The 22,526-nt window shown below is 32.8% G+C and overlaps 1 protein-coding gene and 1 non-coding gene across 3 annotated transcripts; one reads left to right on the top strand and one right to left on the bottom strand.

Annotated features, from left to right (window-relative positions):
* Positions 1-7,294: 7,294 nt before the first annotated feature.
* On the top strand, positions 7,295-7,405 carry LOC140870050 (small nucleolar RNA R71). The gene has a single exon (XR_012147033.1). It is a non-coding gene; the product is annotated as a small nucleolar RNA R71 (small nucleolar RNA).
* Positions 7,406-16,161: 8,756 nt separating this feature from the next.
* On the bottom strand, positions 16,162-21,813 carry LOC140894742 (phosphatidylinositol 3,4,5-trisphosphate 3-phosphatase and protein-tyrosine-phosphatase PTEN2A-like). Of its 2 annotated transcripts, XM_073303340.1 has the most exons (13): positions 21,677-21,813; positions 20,132-20,677; positions 19,699-19,800; positions 19,560-19,616; positions 19,313-19,378; positions 18,627-18,803; positions 18,404-18,490; positions 18,258-18,322; positions 18,009-18,085; positions 17,760-17,806; positions 17,293-17,423; positions 17,083-17,152; positions 16,162-16,799 (listed from the first exon to the last, which is right to left on the bottom strand). In XM_073303340.1, exons 2-13 carry the CDS (start codon positions 20,558-20,560, stop codon positions 16,263-16,265), a joined length of 1,845 nt encoding a protein of 614 aa, XP_073159441.1. In that variant the 5' UTR covers positions 20,561-20,677; positions 21,677-21,813; the 3' UTR covers positions 16,162-16,262. The 2 variants fall into 2 exon arrangements, with proteins under 2 accessions (XP_073159441.1, XP_073159442.1); XM_073303341.1 differs by lacking the exon at positions 19,313-19,378.
* Between the last annotated feature and the right edge of the window lie 713 nt (positions 21,814-22,526).

The raw sequence follows: 22,526 nt of genomic DNA, 5'->3' as shown, positions 1-22,526 counted from the left end.
CTCTCGGGTTAAAGTATTTCATATATAGCTGTTTTTCACTCATGGAGTTGGAAGAAATTATACACTCTTTGAAAATGGCTAGTAAAGCAGACAATCAAATAACCTAATATTGAAAATAAGATAGGATGATTTACAAAGAATAAACCCATTTTTTTTTGTTTTTTTTTGTTTTTTTGTTTTTTTTTTTTTGCTTGGCTGCAAAATTGTTTTTACATAATCAAATACCTCCAATAAACTTTGAAAATGTAACATTTTTTTTTTCAAAGTTTATTTATTTTTTTTTATTTTTTATGAGGTAAATCTATTACATTAATAATTATAGTAGAGATATTAATACTCTACATCTTTACAATCAAACTTCAAACAACTTTGCAGCCAATTTTCATTTTTCATTTTTTTTTCTTTTTTTTTTTTTTTCAAAATGGGTTTAATCTAGTAATCAACCATTTCTTAATAATCAATAAAAGCTTATAAGTTGTTTTCTCAATTCTTACCCCCCCACTCACAAAATTTATGTGAGTAACTATTGCACTTTTACAAATTAATTCCCTCAATTATACATGTTATTATTTATTCAATCAATATCACTTTAATTATATACTCATAAAAGTTTTAGAAAATATGTATTTGAAAACACACAATTATATATTATTTATAACTTATATCCCATCAATTATATATTTTCTATTAAATTGATAAAAAGAAGAATAAATAAACATCTATACAAAAAGACTTCATTTTCTTAGTAGTTTGCAATTTAAATATATACGAAATATTAAAATCTAATCTATTGTGATAAGATGATAAATAAAAAATAATGCGTGTCAGGAGTTTTTGACTCCTTACTCTGTCATTGAAAAAGAAAAATAAATATTATTATAGAAATATATATATTTTTTTTAAATTTTAAATTTTTTTTTTTTTTTTAGAGATAAACCCTCCCCCAAACCTGAATATGACATTGTTTTTAATTTTTTTTTTTAAGAAAAATAAAGAGTACATGATGAAAGAGATATCACCTGGAATTATTGAAGATGAGGAACAAACACAAACCATTTCATGACATGTTGAATCAATGATCCAGTTTTCTTTTCTTACTAGTTGGTTGAGACCAATTGATCTTTGTTATAGCTGAATCAGGTTGATGAACAAAAGCTTGGAGATCATCAATTAATTGGTCTTCATTCGAAGCAGAGATGAGCATCCTTCGTGAATTTTCTGAAATAAAATTTTGTTCCACGGCTACATCGAGAAAAGTCAACAAACCATCATAATATTATTGATATTCAACAAGCCAACAGGTTTATTATGGATATTAAGTTGTGCCCAAGAAACAACATGAAAAATTTCTTCTAAAGTACCAAAACCACCAGGTAAGGCAATAAAAGCATCAGAATTTTCCATCATTTTAGTTATTCTCTCGTACATTGATGAAATTTTCAACTCTTTCCCAACCGTAACACCTGTAATATTTCCTTCAGCTAAAGCTGTAGGAATAATACCCAAAACCTGACTACCTCCAAGATGAGCTGCTGTTGAAATAGATCCCATTAACCCAATATTGCCTCCTCCGTAAACCAAGTGAATTTTTCTCTCTGCTAACTTTTTTCCAAGATTAATTGCTGCATCAACAAATATTTCATTTTTTCCAGTATTAGAACCACAAAAGACACAAATATTTTTCAATTTTTGTGAAGAAGATCCTGTCATGTTTTTTTCTTTTTTTAAAAAAAATATAGAGAGAGTTGAGTGATTTTATAAGGAAAACAAGGAATAAGACAGAAATAGGAATACAGATGTGAACAAAATGATGAAAATAGTAAAAAAAAATAATATATAATAATAACATGCATGCGTATAAACAGTGATGTGATTGTGGCTCACAGTGTTCCTTCAATATTTATGAGTCGAGGGTTGGCTTACCATCCAATTTTCTTATAAATTGGCAAATAGGGTCTTTTTTAGTCAGATTCCCAAGACCATCACCATGACACTGCGCTTGGAATAGTTTCCATAAATGGAAAAGTTGACCTTGTACATCTCCACTAGAATGCGTCTCAAGAGTCAATGAGATATCATCCAATGACTCTTTACTCAGCCCATTCTTAATGAAATCAATTTTATCTTCTCTATTTGTGGAAACATATCCCAAAGATCTGCATTGTCTATTACAAGTCCATCTGGCACAATTATGACAAACATCTAACCTTTTAGCCCTTCTTTTCTTCGCATAGGTACTTTTTCCTAGTCCAGACATATTTCGAACAAGTAAGAATTTTGGAACTTCACCACCTAATCGAACCTTGGCTTCAGTTATAAGACGAATATCCTCCGGGATTCCTTTTTGCATAAGCATTCTCAATCTTTCACATCTGCCTTCATAAATCATTCTCAGAACTTTTTTAGAAACAGATGGAAAATATTTACCAAGTTTTTTGATAGCTTCATCCATAATATATATTTATATATATATATATTCAATTATTTTGGGAAATTGAAATAAAACCGACTGAAAGTAGTCACGGAGTACCGTTATCCGCCACTTAACCGGGAAGTGAACTCAATTCTGCAAAAATAAAATAAAAATATAAGTAACAATTAAGTTGGATCATATAAAGGCATAAACTCTTCATTAAGAACTTCATTTTCTATAAACGGTTTAAGTCTTTGCCCATTAACTTTAAATACATTATTATTTTTAGGATTTTCAACATCAACAGCACCATGAGGATAGACAAATTTAACAATAAATGGTCCAGACCATCGCGATCTAAGTTTTCCTGGAAACAAATGCAAGCGAGAATTATAAAGTAAAACTTTTTGTCCGATTTCAAAAGATTTTCTCATAATATTTTTATCATGAAATGCTTTTGTTTTATCTTTATAAATCTTTGCATTTTCATATGCATCATTTCTTAATTCTTCTAGTTCATTTAATTGCAATTTTTTTGATTTAGATGCATCATCTAAATTAGTATTAAACGCTTTAATTGCCCAATAAGCTTTATGTTCAATTTCAACAGGTAAATGACAATGCTTTCCAAAAACTAATCTATATGGTGACATCCCCAATGATGTTTTAAATGCAGTTCTATATGCCCATAATGCATCACTTAATCTTAAAGACCAATCTTTTCGATTTGGATTGACTGTTTTTTCCAAAATTTGTTTTATTTCTTTATTTGCAAGTTCAACCTGACCATTCGTTTGAGGGTGATATGGAGTAGAAACTTTATGTGTAATACCATATTTTCTTAACAACGAAGAAAATGATTTATTTATAAAATGACTTCCCCCATCACTTATTATAGCTCTAGGTATTCCAAATCGACTAAAAATATTTTCTTTCAAAAATTTTATCACAACTTTATGATTATTAGTTCTACATGCAATTGCTTCAATCCATTTTGAAACATAATCGACAGCTACTAAAATATAAGTGAATCCAAAAGATAATGGAAATGGACCCATAAAATCTATTCCCCAACTGTCAAATATTTCAATAATCATGATTGGATTTAAAGGCATCACGTTTCGTTTTGAAATTGAACCCATTTTCTGACAATTTTCACAAGATTTTCAAAATGAATGTGTATCTTTGAATAAAGAAGGCCAATAAAATCCACATTGAAAGATTTTTGCAGCTGTTTTCTTTGACGAAAAATGACCTCCACATGCCTCAGAATGACAAAATTTAATGACACTACTTACCTCATTGTCGGGTATGCATCGTCGAAAAATTTGATCAGGACAATACTTAAACAAATAAGGATCATCCCAATAAAATTTTTTGACCTCTTTCAAGAATTTATTTTTATCTTGTGAACTCCAATGAGAAGGCATTTTATTTGTCACAAGAAAATTTACAATATTAGCAAACCAAGGCATAGTAGTAGCATAAAATAGTTGATCATCCGGAAAATTTTCATTTATTGGTATTTCATTTTGAGATGATTCAGAAATTATTCTTGATAAATGATCGGCTACTACATTTTCTTTTCCTTTTTTATCTTTTATTACAAGATCAAATTCTTGTAACAACAAAATCCATCTTATTAATCTCGGCTTAGCATCTTGTTTATTTGATAAATATTTTATGGCAGAATGATCAGTGTAAACAATAGTAGTAGAACCAATTAAATAGGATCAAAATTTATCTAATGCAAACACTACTGAAAGTAATTCTTTTTCAGTTGTTGAATAATTGATTTGAGCACTATTTAAGGTTCTACTTGCATAATAGATCACATAAGGTTTACCTTCTTTTCTTTGTCCTAACACGGCTCCTACAACATAATCACTTGCATCACACATTAATTCAAATGGTAAAGACCAATCAGGAGGTTGTAAAATAGGTGATGTAGTTAAAAGATTAATTATTTTTTTAAAAGCAGTTTCACATTCTTGAGTCCATTCAAATTGTGCATCTTTTGTTAAAAGATTTGAAATTGGTTTCGATATTATGCTAAAATTTTTTATAAATCTTCTATAAAATCCCGCATGACCCAAAAATGATCGAATTTCTTTGATCGTGTTTGGTGATGGTAGATTAGCAATAACATCAACCTTAGCTTTATCAACTTCAATTCCTTTTTCAGATATGACATGCCCTAACACAATTCCGGATTTAACCATGTAGTGACATTTTTCCCAATTTAAAACAAGATTTTTTTCTTCACATCTTTTTAAAACTTCTTCCAAATTTTTAAGACAGTTTTCAAATGAGTTTCCAAAAACAGTTATATCATCCATAAAAACTTCCACAAATTCTTCAATCATGTCACTAAAAATACTTAGCATGCATCTTTGAAAAGTAGCCGGGGCATTACATAAACCAAATGACATTCTTTTAAAAGCAAAAGTTCCGAACGGACAAGTGAAAGTAGTTTTTTCTTGATCTTCTAATGATATTGGTATTTGATAATACCCCGAATACCCATCAAGAAAACAATAATAAGGATTACCTGCCACTTTCTCTAAAATTTGATCTAAAAATGGTAACGGAAAGTGATCTTTTCTAGTTGCATCATTTAATTTTCTATAATCATTGCACATACGCCAACTAGATGGAATCCTAGCTTGTAATAATTCTCCCTTTTCATTTTTTATAACAGTGATGCCTGATTTTTTTGGTACTATTTGTGTTGGACTTACCCATTTACTATCCGAGATTGGATAAATAATTCCGGCATCTAATAGTTTTAAAACTTCATTTTTAACAACTTCTTTCATGTGTGGATTTAATCTTCTTTGTGGTTGTTGATATGTTTTAGCATTTTCTTCCAAGTGAATTCTATGTGTGCAGATTAAAGGATTTATACCTTTTATATCTTGCAAAGTCCATCCAATTGCATTTTTGTGTTTTTTAAGTAGTGTTATTACATCTTCTTCTTGTTTTGGTAAGAGGGTAGAAGATATTACAATAGGATATGTTTGATTTTCACCAAGAAAAGCATATTTTAGTTCTATTGGCAAGGGTTTTAATTCAAGTTTTGGACGATCATTTTCTTTTACTTCTTCAAGTTCATTAATTTCTTCAAATAACTTTGATTTAAAAACATTTTTTGAATCAAAACTTTCCACTAAACAAACTTCAGATTGTTGATTTAAGTTTTCTTGGTGTATATTTTCTTCCACAATTGTTTCTATTGCATTATCATCTTCATCTTCATTAATACTTGGTTGTTTACATAAATTGAACACATTAAGTTCTAAAGTCATATTTTCAAAAGACAATTTCATTATTCCATTTCGACAATTAATTAAAGCATTTGAAGTTGCTAGAAATGGACGTCCCAATATTACTGGAATTTCGTTATGTACTTCTATTGGTTGTGTATCCAAGACAATAAAATCCACAGGATATATGAATTTATCGACTTGAACTAACACATCTTCTACGATACCTCTAGGTATTTTTATTGACCTATCGGCTAGTAAAAGAGTGACAGATGTAGGTTTTAAATCTCCCAACTTAAGCTTTTCATAAACTGAATAAGGAATTAAATTCACACTTGCTCCCAAATCTAACAAAGCTTTTTTAATTTTATTTTTTTCAATAATACATGAAATTGTTGGACAACCGGGATCTTTATATTTCAAGGTAGAATTATTTTGAATAATAGAGCTTACTTGCTCCGTTAAGAATGCTTTCTTCTTTACATGCAATTGTCTTTTCACAGTACATAAATCTTTTAAAAACTTTGCATAAGAAGGCACTTGTTTAATAGCATTTAATAATGGAATATTTATTTTTACTTGTTTAAAAACTTCATAAATATCAGAATCATTTTTTTGTTTTTTATTATTTACTAATGCATGAGGAAAAGGAACATGTTTATTTATTTTATCATCAATTTTCTTATTTTTAGGACTCAAAGCATCATCTTTCTCAAAAGTATCAGGATTTGAATCCTTACTCTTTGAGTTTAATTGATCTTTGTTTTCATCACTATATGGATCATTAACTATTTTACCACTTCTAAGAGTAATAACAGATTTTACTTGATCAAATTTTTCTTGATTTTGATTTTTAGGATTAGGTTGTGGTTGAGATGAAAATTTTCCTTTTTCATGAATATTAAGTGCAGATGCAAATTTTGCAAGAGTTTCTTTCAAATCATTCATAGATTGAATGTTTTGAATATTGATAGACTCTTGCTTTTGAATGTATGCATGAATTTCATCTTCAAAATTTTTTCTTGGAGGTGGGATATAAGGAGCATAACCTTGATGATTTTGGTTATTTTGAAGAGGTTGTTGTGAAGGTTGTGCATTATTATCGTTCCTCCAACTAAAATTGAGATGATTTCTCCAACCAGGATTGTATGTTTGTGAAAAAGGATCTAATGTTGGTTTTTTAAAATTGTTAACATAATTGGCTTGTTCATGGAGACATTCTTTAAATGAAGGCAAAGTAGGACAATTTTTTGTAAGATGATCATGTGTGTCACATATATGACAAACAATTTCTTGAACACTTTTTAATTGATCACTCTTTTTCATTTCTAATGACTCGATTTTTCTTGCTAAAGATGTAAGTTTAGCTTGAACATCTACATCATCTTTAAGATGATAAATACCACCCCCATTTGTTGAATTATTGGTTTTACTTGGTGGTTCAATTGAGCCTATATTATCCCAATTTTGAGCATTTTCTGCTAATGACTCCAAATATTCCATAGCTTCATTTGGGTTTTTATCTTCAAAAGTTCCATTACACATGAATTCTATCATTTGCCTATCTTTAGGTATTAAACCTTCATAAAAGTGAGAAACTATTCTCCATATTTCAAAACCATGATGTGGGCATGTATTAAGTAACTCTTTATATCTATCCCAACATTGATAAAATGTTTCCCCTTGTTTTTGAGAAAAAGTTGTAATTTGTCTTTTAAAAGAGTTTGTTCTATGGGAAGGAAAAAACTTTTTTAGAAATTATTGTTGCATTTCTTCCCATGATCTTATTGAACTTGATCTCAAATTTTGCAACCATGTTTTAGCTTTATCTTTTAAGGAAAAAGGGAAAAGCTTTAATCGAACAGTATCCATGCTACAATTTTGATCATTATAAGTGTTGCAAACCTCCTCAAATTCTCTTAAATGCAAATATGGATTTTCAGAATCTAAGCCATGAAAATTTGGTAAAATTTGAATGACTTGTGGCTTAAAATTGAAATTAGATGCATCAGGAGGAAAAACTAAACAAGATGGTGTACTAGTTCTTATTGGATTCATATTGTGCCTAAGTGTTCTTGGTTGTTCATGTTCTTGATGATGATTATTATTATTATTATCATCTTGATTATTAGAATTATCGTCCATGTTTAAAATATTTTCAGTTACTCGAACAAGTCTACCACTTTGTTTACGACTCCAAACAATCATACAATTAAAAACAACATACTATTTACATAATAACAAAATTAAACTTAATTTATACCTCCCCGGCAACGGCGCCAAAAACTTGCTACAACTTAAATTGTAATTCACCCAAGTGTAGGTTGTCTGCAAGTAATATACTCGTGAGTACGAGATCGATCCACGGAGAGGATGTTGTAAGTTTAATTTTAGCAATAATATATTATAGATGAAAATATTATTATAAAACTTCAAATACACAAATTATAAAATTGTCAAGGTTTCAAAGGTTCATTGTTGGTTTATTTAAGATTGCTTAATAAAAATAAATAAAAGAAACTAAAATAAAAATAAACATAAAAGAACAATGAAATATTTAAACAAGTATATCATATAATATAGTTCCCACTATATTAATATCAGATTAACCGATATTTAATACATGGTACCCATAATATATATATAGATGAATAAATATAAACATAAAAAGAAAAATTAAATATTTAAACAAGTATATCATATAATATAGTTCCCACTATATTAATATCAACCGATATTTAATACATGGTACCCATAATATATATATAAATGCATAAATATAAATTGACATAAAAGTTAATGTTAGATCAAATCACAATATTTTATTTAGAACAACCGGCAGAGCCACGCTATCGTCTAAATAAAATATATGACTTTATGTTAGATGCGATAAAGTAAATGTTAGTTGCGGAAAAGTAAAAGTTAGATGCGAGAAAGTAAATGTTAGTTGCGGAAAAGTAAATATTAGTTGCGATAAAGTAAAAGTTAGATGCGAGAAAGTAAATGTTAGTTCAAATCACAATATATTATTTAGAACAACCGACAGTGTCACGCTATCGTCTAAATAATATATATGATTTTATTATAAATAGATACATATATTTATAGTATATAATTATTGTAGTATTTATTGTATCATATTTGACAACAAATCAAGGTAACCACATTCAAGGTACCAAGCATTTGATGTAAATAGATAACAACAAATCATCCAAAATTATACCTACAAATAAAGATCAATTAGTAAAAATAAAAATAGAAAAGAAAAGAATATACAAAATATAGACAATCTTACTTGACCAACAATGAAACCTTTTCACCTTGACATAAAAAGATTTAGCTTTCCATGAACATGAAACTCAAGAATAAAGATAAAAGAAATTTCATACTTGAACTTGAGAAACTTGCACACTCAAACTTTTATTCTCACACACACAATATTTATTTTACAAATGAAGAATTCTCTACACTCTTGCACACTACAAAGCTTATACAACACATCTATTTATAGGCCAAATGAGAGCAAGAGTCCAAGGCTCATTAAATGTGAAATAGTAAAGTTGGTGGGTGCTTGTCTCCTTGAATGTCAATACCATGACCCAACTTTAATTGGCATGCTTGATGCCTTAGACCACCGATGCAGCCTTTCTTTTCAACATAGAACACGTAGGATATTTTGTGTAGATGTGTTTGGACAACTCATTCACCCCTTTTGGATAAAATATGAAATACTTATGATATTTTTACTCCAAGCTGGTCATAGTAAAAGTAAATCTATCTCCATTTTGATGTTTGATTATTTTGATCATCTTAATGAAGTTTTTGGAATTTCTTGTCTTCTACAAAGTTGAAGACGCCTTTTTGTGATTCTACAGGTTTTGAAATTACTCCATTATAACCTCTGTAGCTTGAGTAATTTTATTTTTACCAAACCTGCGCAAACCGTAAAATACAACATTTTAGTAAAACATTTAAATATAAACACATAACACTAAAATAATACAACTTCATAATTTTAATTAAACTTAAATTTTAAAACACACTTTTTAACATATAAATAATTACAAATTTTAAGTTTCATCAGTACTTAAATATTCTCCACCTCGATCCGATCGAAGTGCTTTAATACTCTTACCTAGTTTGTTTTCTACTTCAGCCTTGAATTCTTTGAACTTTTCAAATGCTTCAGACTTATATTTCATCAAATATAAATATCCATACCTAGAATAATCATCAGTAAAGGTAATGAAGTAGGTGTGACCAAATTTAGTACCAATACTAAATGGACCACAAACATCTGTATGGATCAAATCCAACAGATTTTGACTACGCTCAGGTTTTCCTTTGAAAGGAGATTTAGTCATTTTTCATTTTAGGCAGGACTCACAAGTAGGTAGAGAGTTAATATCAAACATATCAAACATGCCCTCTCCCACTAGCTTGTTCATCCTCCTTGAGGAAATATGACCTAGCCTAGCATGCCAAAGGTTTGCCGGGTTTTGACTATCATTTTTTCTTTTATTTGTTGTTGCCGATTTATCAACATAATTAATTGGTAAGTCTTTTAATTTTAAGTTATATAGATCGTTTTCAAGTTGTCCATTTCCAATCAAACATTCATTCTTGTAAATATTGCAAATCCCATTCACAAAATTGCAATAAAAACCATCTATATCAAGTATAGAAACAGAAATAATGTTTTTAACTAAATCTGGCACAAATAAAACATCTCTAAAAAATAACTTAAAATCGTTCTGCAAAACTAAATAAACGTCTCCCACAGCTTTGGCTTCAACTCTAGAACTATTTCCGAGCCTTAGCTGGGTCTCACCCATCCTAAGCTTACGACTTCTTGTCATCACCTGCAAATCATTGCAAATATGAGATCCACATCCGATATCCAATACCCAAGAAGTAGTATTAAGTGAAACATTTATTTCAATATAAAGCATACCCTTTGCAGTTCGCAACTGCTCGAGATATACTTTGCAGTTACGTTTTCAATGACCGGGTTTCTTGCAGTGATGGCAAATGTCTTCAGATCCGTTCCCATTTGAAGCCTTTGTCTTGCTCTTCTTCTTTGGTACAATTTTCTTGGGTGGGGCATAACATTTCTTACCCTTTCCACTTGACCCTTTCTTAGAGTTAGAAGAGGAACCAACCAAGAGTACCGATTTATCCTTCTTTAATGTGGCCTCATAAGTCACAAGCATATTGATCATCTCTTCAAGGGTGGCCTCTATCTTGTTCATATTGAAGTTCATCACAAAGCCGTCAAACGACGAAGGAAGAGAAAGAAGTAACAAGTCCGCGTTTAGTTCATGCTCCAATGTCAAGTCGAGTGTTACCAACTTTTCAATGAGCCTAATCATGTGTACCCCATGCTCACGGACCGAAATCCCATCTCACATGCGGCATGTCATGAGCTCTTTGACGGTGGCATACCTATCCGATCTTGACTGAGCTCCAAAAAGTTTCTTGAGGTTCTTGTGAATGTCAGCAGCATTCACGACATCCTCAAATCGCCTTTGAAGTTCATCAGACATCAAAGCCTGCATGTAGCTTTTGGCCTTGATATCATGGTCCAACCATAGATCAAGTTTGGCCAACTCTTCTGGACTTGTATTAGCCGGGGCTTCCTTCGAAGGAGGCTTTTCTAACACGTAGAAAGCCTTTTCCGAACTAATAATAATCTTTAACTTACGGAACCATTCCGTATAGTTTGCGCCAGTCAGTTTGTTTTATTCGAGAATTGAGAATAGTGGATTGCGCGAATTCATTGTAATGAAATACTGAAAAGAAACATACAATAATCAGTGATTGCTTAATTAATTTACTAAGACATAAAATATGGCGAGATTTAATTTTATGAATTTCACTCCCACTATTTTAACGATTTCACTACCCTCTAGTGAAAACGAGAAACCGATTTCCTTAGTGGGAACATGGAGTCCAATTGACAAATCATAGTCCCGAATAATATCAGCCAACCATAATTTTCAAAAGGTAGAGCCCAATTGCTTCCAAAGAAACCTCCATGTTTTTACCTCATGTTCAATAAGAGCCCAATAATATGACGCCGTTTATTGTGACATGTCAAGATGACCCATCAATATTAAGTTGTGATGGACGGTCGCCATGTGGATCCTCAATAATATGAGCCAATCCCATGGAAGTTCCACCCAACTTACAACATGTGTCGATCCAATGTACAGCTTTCCGACGAACGGCCCCCCCCAATAATATGAGCCGGACCGTGCCCGCGGGTAGCATCTCATACATTGATCGTTGATGGAAGGTAGGAATATTTAAACAATATTTAAATTCCCTTTTGTTTATCTTGATATCAATTTTAAATCATATTTAAAATGAGGGATTTTTAATTTTGAAAAATTGTCTCATCTTATCATATTTGTATGCTTGCGGGATTCATGCAATTTAGTCTAAACATGAATACAACAATAATATCATATATTATATTTAGGATGATCGACCCCAAAACTAATCGACCCGTGGTTGCCAATCACGAGTCTAAGTCCAATCCTAGGTGATATGCAAGTATGAAATGCAATCCTATTACATTGAGCTTCCAATTTACATTTCTTTGGTCTTTATTGTCTGCTGGACCCACCTTTGTCTTCAAATCTTTATCTCCCACTAAGTCTAATAAATTTACAATAAATTTCGATGACAAGTAGGGGATACATATTTAAGGGTGAGAACGGGCCATAAATCAGACCCACTTTTTATTACAAATGACAAATCAAATTGGGCCATAAACCAAGCCCATTAATAAAACCCAACAACAATAACAAAAACCAAATGTAAATTTCCTAACATACACCTACAAAATTGGTCATGGCAATCAATCATCATTTATCCAATATTTAATTCAATAATTAAATCATTGGATAACATGCAATGACAACATAATTAAAAGATAAAATCAAATTTTTTTCTAATATAAACATAAGATCATATCTTATCATCAATTGTACCAAAAATAATTAATTTTATAAAATCTAATTTAACGGATAAAATTTATAAATTTTCCAAAAAATTCAAATTTATCCAAAAATCAATTTTAAAAATTTCGGACTCAAACAATTTGATCCGATGCCTCGTGGACCAATCAAAAATAATTTTCGATCGGACCAAAAACTAAAATTTCAAAAATCTAAAATTCCTTTTAAAAAATCAAATTTTAATTTTCCGGGCTGCCCGGGACGTTCCCGGGCAGCCCCGCCTCCATGTGGGACAGGGCTGCCCACGTGGAGCTGCCCAATCGCTGCCCTTTGGGCAGCGCTCGTTGCCCTTAAAAAAAAATTTAATTTAAAATTTTGTTTTGTTTCAAAAACCGAGGCTAAAAATTTTGTACAATCGATTAATTTTAATCGTTTGATCTGAGAGCAACCTGTCTCTGACGCCACTGTTGGAACACGTTTTCAGATCATAGATCTGATACTCGGTGCAGCGAAAGTTTAAAAATTTTATATAGAACGATTCCATATCATGGGTATCAAATCCTAACGATTAAATTATGCAAGTAAAATAATAATAACAATTAATATTTTACCTCTTCAAGCTATGGCTTGATTATGGACTCCAACAGATTAAATCTGCTCTTGTTGTAAATCCCAGGAACTGATGACTTGCTCGATCAATCTTCGGAATTAGGTCCACGAACAGAAAACTAAAACCCTCTGATTGATTGCACTAGAAATCAATCAGATGTTTATCGAAGAGATTAAACAGATTTGATCTGTCAATTCAGAATGTAATTTTTCATAAAAATCACAGACTGAATTCTCTCAAAAAGGAGACAGGATTTTCGAAAAATCCTTATTTTATTTGTGTAATTTTCGAAAATACAACTTAGAATAAAACATGAGATTTTCGAAAATTGCACCTTATATTTATAGATAATTTCTAGACTGGATTAAGTTATATGTCTATTAGGAAACTAACTCCTTAGGGCTCATGATCCATAACTTAAGCCCAACAAGCCAAACCTGTTATTATAGAAATTAATATAAAATTCATCATGACTCCGATTGATAAACTGATTTCACCAATGTGCACAGAAACCATTTCTGCACCTTTTAAAGTCAAGATAATTTTTCTGAATCCGATCAGTGATTTCCAAAAATGCCCATCCCTATGTCATTTTAGGAAATTCCACTCTCTTTAGTTAAGAAGTCCAACTTCTCTTTCGCTAAATTCAACTCTTTAAATTTAACTATCTCAACGGAGATTAGTAATCCATTACTTGTGTGACCCTCAATGGTTCAGGGATACAGCTAGCCGTGGACTCACAACTCCTTGTGACTCGGAACAATAATTTCCGACTTACCCATCGAATCATGGTAAGAGCTCCTAGCAACATCGCCCCATGATTTCCTAGGTATAACTGATAGTGCCTGCAAGAACCAGTGGGTTTTGGTTAGCGTACAGTACGGTCCCTTCATCCATATATCCCGATCGAATCAACAACCATTGGTACATCGAGAGTCGTTCGAGATTCGATAACTATGCAATGCATCTTGAAGATCAAATAGTAACATCGCATGTGCTACTAGGAAACCAAGTAACCTAAATCACATCGAGTACTCTGGCCAGAGATTTGTCACACTAATATCTCCTCAGATCGCATAGAATATCCACACTCGCAAGCGTGTGGTGAATCCTTGACAACAAAGCATCGACTCTTATATGTGTCGTAACTGTACCCAATCCCGACACCTGATGACCCTCATAGAGTCGGTAAACGAGTCAAAGTATAGTACTAGCATATAGAGTCTCCATGATGTTTCAAGTAGTAAGGACTAATGGTGTACAACCAAAACCGCGGACTTATCCACTCAATTAATAATAACCACTTGGAAAATTCGAATAGGGTAGTTCGATCATTCATCATATGAATATCCATTTGCATGCTTTGAACATCTCTATGTTCCATACCAATGAAACATGGTACTTGGCATCGCAAATGCTAGTCTCGATCTCGAGCGATCCTTATCCTTATTTGCGGACGGCTCAATTGACTAGGAACTGTTTAGAATATATAGTGACTATAAGATGTGTTTCATAATAGTGATTTCTCTTTATTCACTATCTCATCTTACTTACACTATAGTATATTCAAGGTCTTTATCAAAACAACAATAGTATATCACAATATAACATTATGAAGAAAGATAAAGAAAATGTCATTAATGAATGTAAATTATATTAAACAAAGATTGTTTACAATAAGAGACTCTCAACGCCCTTAGCCACAACTTGGCTAGCAGGGTATCAACTCTTTCAGGTTGTGGGTCGGCCCGCCAAATTACACGTAAACCCGACGGGTTGGGCTATCCCGCCACCTGAAATAAGTGGGTTGTGTTGGGTTGGTGTTTTCTCAACCTGTTTAAAAGATGAGCCGACCCGTTCTACCCCGCGTAATGGTGGGTTGCAACTGGTTGTGAGAAGGCCCAGTGCTAGCCTGTTTTGACGTCTCTAGTCGGACCTTTGTCGAATTGGACCAGGCGGGTCTGACCTGAACCAGAACCCGACACGTGACCAGGTCTAAGTTCGGCTCGAATTAAGTATATTCGAGTTCGATTCGAAACACAAAAATTTCAAATATTTTGGCTCGAGCTCGGCTCGAGATGAAGCTCAAGCTTGAGTTCGACTCGAAATATTTGAACGTATTTTTGAACTATTCGAACTATTGCTTGAATATTAAGGTAAAAAAACTTCGTTCAAAAGCTCGAAATTCGAAAAGGTTCGAAATGAATATATTTTATTATATCATTATATTATAAATTATAAAATATTAAAGAACGCGAACTATTCTCAAACTATCGAATAAAATAATTTTAGCTCGAGTTCCGCTCGAAAAAAAGTTCGAACATATTCGGATTTAGTTCGAATTCGATACGTCCAAACACGAATCAAATATTTATCGAACCGGTTCACGAGCTATTTATCAAGCCGGTTCGTGCCGGCTTGATTCGTTTGCACATCTATGCTGGGGTATGATCCAACCCACAATAGCTCTGGTTATAAGTGATGAACCGTGACAATTACTTCTATTATATATAATAATAATTTCAATTATGCAATCTTATATTAATCAAATCATTAAATTTAAATTATTATATTACTTTTTATTAATAATATTATTTATATATTATTTATTGTTAAAAGAACAAAATGAACATTTTACATTTTTATATAAAATTTATTCAATCAAATCAAATAAACTATAATCTATCAATCAAATCCAATACTCTATTAACAATAATTTTTTATTTATTTTTTATTACATTATATTACTTTTCTATGTATTATTTATCATATCCCTCCACCAAACAGTACCCAAGGTTATAAAGAGTTACACCAATCTTTAATATCAAATCTTTAAAAGTATATTAAAATAGTATGTACATGCGACAAATTCAGAATTTGATCCAACCGCAAAAGCATTCCCGAACAAAGTAACAAACCATTTAACCCTTAAAATAGAAAGGAATGAAATGAAATGCACACCACGGTTGCCGAGTTTATGAGCATTCACAAGCATGTATATACATAAACTACTCACTTTCAGTGTCATCGTCATCTCCAAATGAAAATATCGAAGCATCCGCAGCCATTGCTTTGAACTCACTCACCCCCTCCACCGGCTTTGATGCTTCGCTTCTCGACGAATTTACTCCAACAGCCTCTCTGCTTGGCTCAGATCGAGTTGAACCTGAAGTTCCTATCGAGACTTGTTCGGTTTTGTGCGTCAAATTTGCTATTTGATTTGAGCCATCTTTGCTGTTCGGTGCAGCATCTTTGGCCGTCATAGTTGAACTTACTTGGGGAGGCTTATCAGACTGATTGGATTTTGAAGATGCGGATACTTCATCTTCATTGTCGGAGAACACGTCGTCCTTGTCTTTATTCGAGTTAGTCGCAGCTGCAGGCTCCTCAACTGGGATGGGACTAGGTTTCGAGTTTGTACTTGCACCGGAAGTTTGGATAGATTCATCACTAGCGGTTTCAGCTGGGGTTCTTGGTGAAACAGCAGCAGCATCATAATCAACGAGGACAACTTCGACTTGGAAGCCGGGAGATGGCAGTTTTCTCTGCACACAAATGGATGTTAGTAATATTTATTATGCGCCACAGACTGAGCGAGTCCTGAAATGAAAGAAGGAATACAAGGTTGTCTGCAACAAAATGCCACTGTCATCATTCACAGATAAGATAACCAGTAACAATTATCATCATCTCTGAAACCCCAGAAACTAGGACATGAAGGAACCCTGAGAGTCGAGTTGGGAAGAAAAAGATCAACACATGTTTGACAAGCTAATAATAGTGCGTTCACAAAGTTGCAGTAATCTTGTAGCAAATAATGAAATTTACCTTGTCAAAACCATCAAGATCACTCGTGTTCAGAACTTTCCGGTTCTCAATCATTGTGGTGTTTAACCAGCTGATAATCGGGAAACCATAAATGTTACAAAACGAAGACAATAATATCACCTCTCCTTTCTTAACCAGGTTTTGACAGGGAAAGGAGGAGAAATATCATCACAACAGGGAAAAAAATAAGACGACGTTGATTTATTATACCAATAGAAGTCTCCTTGGCGATCATGAAAATGGATTTTGAAATCGCCAGACAACTCAGTCAGACCAGGCTCCCCGGGAAGGGCAAACACCATTATCCCTTTCTTAGGTGCACTAAACCAATAATCTTCAGGCTGCAAAAAACAGCACAAGACAAATAAAAAGTTCATGAAACCAAATATGCAACCACATAAAAAAAAGTTCATGAAACCAAATATGCAACCACATTGCAACAAGTCATTGCTATGATTTTCTGATGGTTCAAAATGACCAGTTCATAAAGTCATTCAGAATTTCTAATAGATGACAACGGAAAGCCAACTAAGGGATTGATGAAATCCCTCCCCATAAAATAATTCATAGACCTGTGAAGCATAAGCAGTTGTTATGTGATATCTGTGAAAGAATGGAATGATAAAGACATGAACACATGCCAAAATCTGAGACTGGTTGCCAGAAGGATGACTAACCGATAAATCCTTGGTTCTAGGATGTTTTTTCGTTGTGAATAGCACACCTGCAGAGTGGAGGTCGTTAGGTTAGAGACAAACAATTGAAATATGGTTTTAAAAAAAATGGTGTCATGAAGCTACATGAACTAAAGTGGTAAAAGATATAAGCTGATACCAACACTCAAAAACTAAGAGAAGTGGTTGATTTACAGCATAACTAGCATGCACAAGTCACAAGATCACATATGACAAAGAGATAGAGGTTACCATTATGATCAGAAACTGTAATTGAAGGCCTGATCCAGTATGGGCATCTGTGCAGCCGGAATCCTCTGAGCATGCACCTGCATCAATGCAATTCTTGATGATTTGAAACATCAACTCACAGAGGCTATACACACCCTTGATTTTCCTTGAAACATTCTATTTACAGCATCCATGATGATGCAACATCCATCATGAGTCCGCTAATATGGACACAAATACTAAATTCATTGTTTCCTAAATGGTAAATACCTACGACCGGGCTGATTTTCTCCATTGAAGTAAATTAAGATTCGTTCAAAATACTTGACGTATCTCTACAAGAAAGACGATTGTCAAAAGGCGTTAAGTATTAACAAAAAGACGAAAGAAGATTAAAAATAATTGAGACAGCTCACAATCTGACTAGGCAGAACAAGTCCTTTCCCATCAATACATCTTTTCTGGTTGTAGTAATCGATTGATTCCTCTGCTGTGGGAAAGAACTGAAAAATAGCAAATGGTAATACAAAGATGGTCATAAACAGCACAACGTCAACAAGGCATTACTATTAATCTGAGAACGTACTATCAGTCTGAGAACAGCTTATGAAGCATTCAAAGAACCATGATAATACTAACCTTCAGGTACAGAAGAAGACTAGATATCATCAATCCCGTCCTTGCCATTCCTGCTTTACAATGCACGACAACGACATTTTCAATATCTTCCTTCAACCATGAATATGCACTTTGACAAAATAACAGAATGAGCTGAATAGGAGGGCAATTGTGATCATCAAAAGGAAAGCTAGCCACCTGTAGAAATAGAAAAAAAAGAATAATGTAATAATGACAGAGTAAAACCAACTTCCCGCCTCACATATGCAAACTTTGCTGCTTTTTTCCGAAGCAAGACACATCAAAATACCAAAGTAAGCAAGACACTATTTTCTACTATTACTGATAGAGCTGAAAAGTTAGCTACACCTCCATTCACTAAGAAATGGGAGTTGTAGCAAGATTTATCTTGTTTTGCATTACACTGTGGAACCTAATATAGGCTACACAACAGTAAACTAGAGAACAAGAGGGGAAGAGGAAGATAAAAAACGTGAAAGGTTGTTAAAAGGGGAGAAATCATCTGAAGGAAAGCACATCTCACAGCATCAAAGAACAAGACATCAACCATAGTAACAACTTTAAGTGGTGCCAGCATATTAAAGGCGAGTATAGCACCTGCTGCTAACAAGAATAACGGGGCAAAATTAAAGAAGGAAATTAAAAGATTCATAATTTAATATAAGAAATGATAAACGATAACAAACCTTTCCCTCAAACAATGATGCATCATACAATCTTTCAGAACAAAGGTTGTATACTTTGTATTTCCCCTGCACAATTTGAATATAGTAATCAAGTAATAGTAGTGGCCATGAAATGCAATGACAAAAAACTTGTGGGCAAAGACAAATACACCATAATCATTCGAGGGTTGGGTGGTGACAACAAGATGCCTGCCATTCATTGATCATGATTATACTGACATTTAAAGATACCACAATAATTTCTCACCTTGTGATAAGTTTCAAAGAACCTGATTACTTCCTCCATGTGGTTCCTGTATAATCCCTAAACACAATCCTAATTCAGTTCAAATTAGAATGAATTAGCAATTATTTGTGTGCCATCTTTCAGAAATAGGATCTGGTACCTCAACATAACCGAAAAATCCAGAGCTCATATCACCAGCAGGGAAGCCCATGGCAATAATGTTCTCTGTGATGTAAGTCATATCTAAATCAAATCCTCCTTCCTATAAAAATAATTGTTGTAAGAGAAACACACCAATTTACAGGAGCATAGTACAACCAGAAACACATAATGATAACTTTGACAGGCTTCATATTTTTATAAAGCAAACAGAAATTAATTTCCACCAACAAAGAAAATAAGCATATCAAGTTACACATCACTGGCACCAACGGAAGCATAAAGATAATTTTAATGTTTCATAACTTTTTGGAACAAACAAAAATGGACTTCGACCCACAAAGAGAACAATTAAATTCTAAAAAGCATTCTGCCTAAACAAGGAAACAATTGAACAGTCTACACTTATGATAATTCCGTACAAATGTAAGCACCTGGTATCTTCTTTTATTTTGGGATACAACATGGCGAGCTTTGACCTGCACCGCCTTCACTGCACTCTTAGATGAATCAACGAAACCTTTTGTAATGGTACCAATAAAGCTGGACTGGTTAGTTGGTGAATTTACGTCAGAATTTTCATCTGATTGAGGAGATTTTGGAGACATGCGCAATCCAAACCCACTAGTGAAACGTGAAAAAGTTGACTGCCCTGAATTTCCAGAGGGTGATTCATCCTTGGAACCCACAAATGGCTGGGGAATTTTTAGATTCTTTGCCCAAGTGGAGATGCCAGAAGCAGAAAACTTCGAAGGCGAGCCGCGTTGAGAATAATCAGGTGCAGATTCCACAGGATTCGAAATTGGTACATCTGCAGTCTTAATATGCTGAGGATTTGATGAATCAGAAGATTCCGAACTCATTTCAACAGCTGAAATGTTTAACACTCAGGGAAGCACAGGAACTTGGCAGCAAAAATGAAATTATGCTCCTTACAAAGAAGGGAGGGTGCATTGATCATTGCTCGAGTACATTTCACACTGAAAACATGAAGACAGAGAAAATAGATGAGGTTATATGCATGTAGAATATACAACGTGGCAATAGCTTCCACATATGAGATAAGGCCTGGCAACTAAGTATAAGGTTGGAAAACATTGTTGCAACCTGAAGCAAACTCAAGTAACTCCCTCCAAGCTGATCAAAAATTGAATAATGATCACTGTCAACTTAAAAATGTAAACTCAATCGTAGCTGTATCAAACTCCAAAAACACCCCTATTTTCTTTGATACGGGATAAACAGCAATAGAAAATAGAGATACCCTATAGTTTGATAGGAAAGATTCAGGGTTCATCATATGAGAATATATATGCAAATTATTAAGTTCCTCTCCATCTCTCGAAACTTTGACAAAAAATCTTGTGAACAAGTTTACAAAATTCACCCACCCAATTAACTGACATCCCCTTACCCTAAATAAACATCAAAATAAATAGATAAAAACCTGTTAACTGGTAAATTTGGCTCTAACTTACAAAATTAAGTAATTAACATTCCATTCATATCCCAATAGAATTTTTACAAATGCCATTGCAATCAAATATCTAACGAATTCCAGCTAGACATAATCCATAACATGTGACCAAAGTGCTAATCATCCCCACGATTCTTGACCGAAAATGTTACCAATAACTCCCATACTTCACCACACCCAATATACTGGCAATGGCGAGCAATCAAATCACGAAATATGGACAATATTATCATCCTAAGCAAAAAATGAATATCAAGCCGAAACTACGTTCTATACATGGCACAATATAATATTATTAATCCAATCCTGTCGCATAACCGAAAAGAGAGTTAATTTGCAGCAAAAATTCCCAATTCATGAAACTGTTGATTGATTCCTCCACCGATCCAAATTACACACCCATTTGTAGCAGGAAATTAAATCAATTACAGATACTAACCAAAACCACTCTTAATTTACAAACACACAGAAAAAGATGCGAGCAGAAATATAGGTCGGTAACCTGAATCAAAGTCAACGGCGGCGGAAGGCTTCGAGTAGCGGTGGCTGCTCACTGCTGGAGTTTTTTCGTATACAGAAATCGCCCTATATTTTCATTCCGATCCCAAGAAAAAAATATTATATTATACTAATTATTAAAAACAAAAAAAGACCTTCAATTATCCAAATAAAATTCTAGCTATAATAAGGACAAAAAAAGATCCCATACTTCTGTTACGGTTTTATTATTCCTAGCATTTTGTGCACGTAATGCGTGTGTTTATCAAATTATTATATTAAAAAATAATTTATGATAAAATTTGTATCTTTTTTAGAAAAATTTAAAATCAATTATGTTATGTACGTAATATGTGAGAAAGTTAGTTTTTGAATTTTAAAATTAAAATATGTGCAATCGAGGGAAAATTGTATGAAAATAAATTGAAAATGTTAAATAATATATTTATTTATTGAATAAGATTATTTTTAAAAGTTCATTTAAAAATATTAAAAGTTAATTACTATAACATGCTCTTACTTTATTAATAATAATAGATAAATCTCTTTTTTTTAGTGATTTATTATTATAAATCTGATACTGAACGATCACATTCTCTAAATTGGGCCCATCTACTCCACAGCCCAAAAGTATTGTGTGCCAGATTGAAATAAACCTTGTAGTCAACCAGATACTGTCGCAAGGTATCCACCTCACGTTGAACTTGTCACAATTTGTGTTGTTGGATCTAACATTTGAATATTATTTTTATTAGCGCTGGCCGCTGTGTACACGTATGTTTATCAAATTATCATATTAAAAAATAATTTATAATAAAATTTGTATTTTTTTAAAAAAAAATTTAGAAATCAAT

Source organism: Henckelia pumila, chromosome 4 (assembly GCF_033568475.1).
Source record: "Henckelia pumila isolate YLH828 chromosome 4, ASM3356847v2, whole genome shotgun sequence".
In the NCBI taxonomy this organism is placed as follows: Eukaryota; Viridiplantae; Streptophyta; class Magnoliopsida; order Lamiales; family Gesneriaceae; genus Henckelia; species Henckelia pumila.
This window is presented reverse-complemented; position numbering and strand designations above follow the sequence as displayed.

What these genes read in the sequence shown, in the direction of transcription:
- LOC140894742 (XM_073303340.1), bottom strand. Translation starts at nt 20,560, where the DNA reads ATGAGTTCGGAATCTTCTGATTCATCAAATCCTCAGCATATTAAGACT. An exon ending in TTGTTCTGCCTAGTCAGATT is followed by an intron (nt 18,323 to 18,403) that starts GTGAGCTGTCTC and finishes TCTTTCTTGTAG; the next exon opens with AGATACGTCAAGTATTTTGA. An exon ending in ATCTTGATGGTTTTGACAAG is followed by an intron (nt 16,800 to 17,082) that starts GTAAATTTCATT and finishes ATTTGTGTGCAG; the next exon opens with AGAAAACTGCCATCTCCCGG.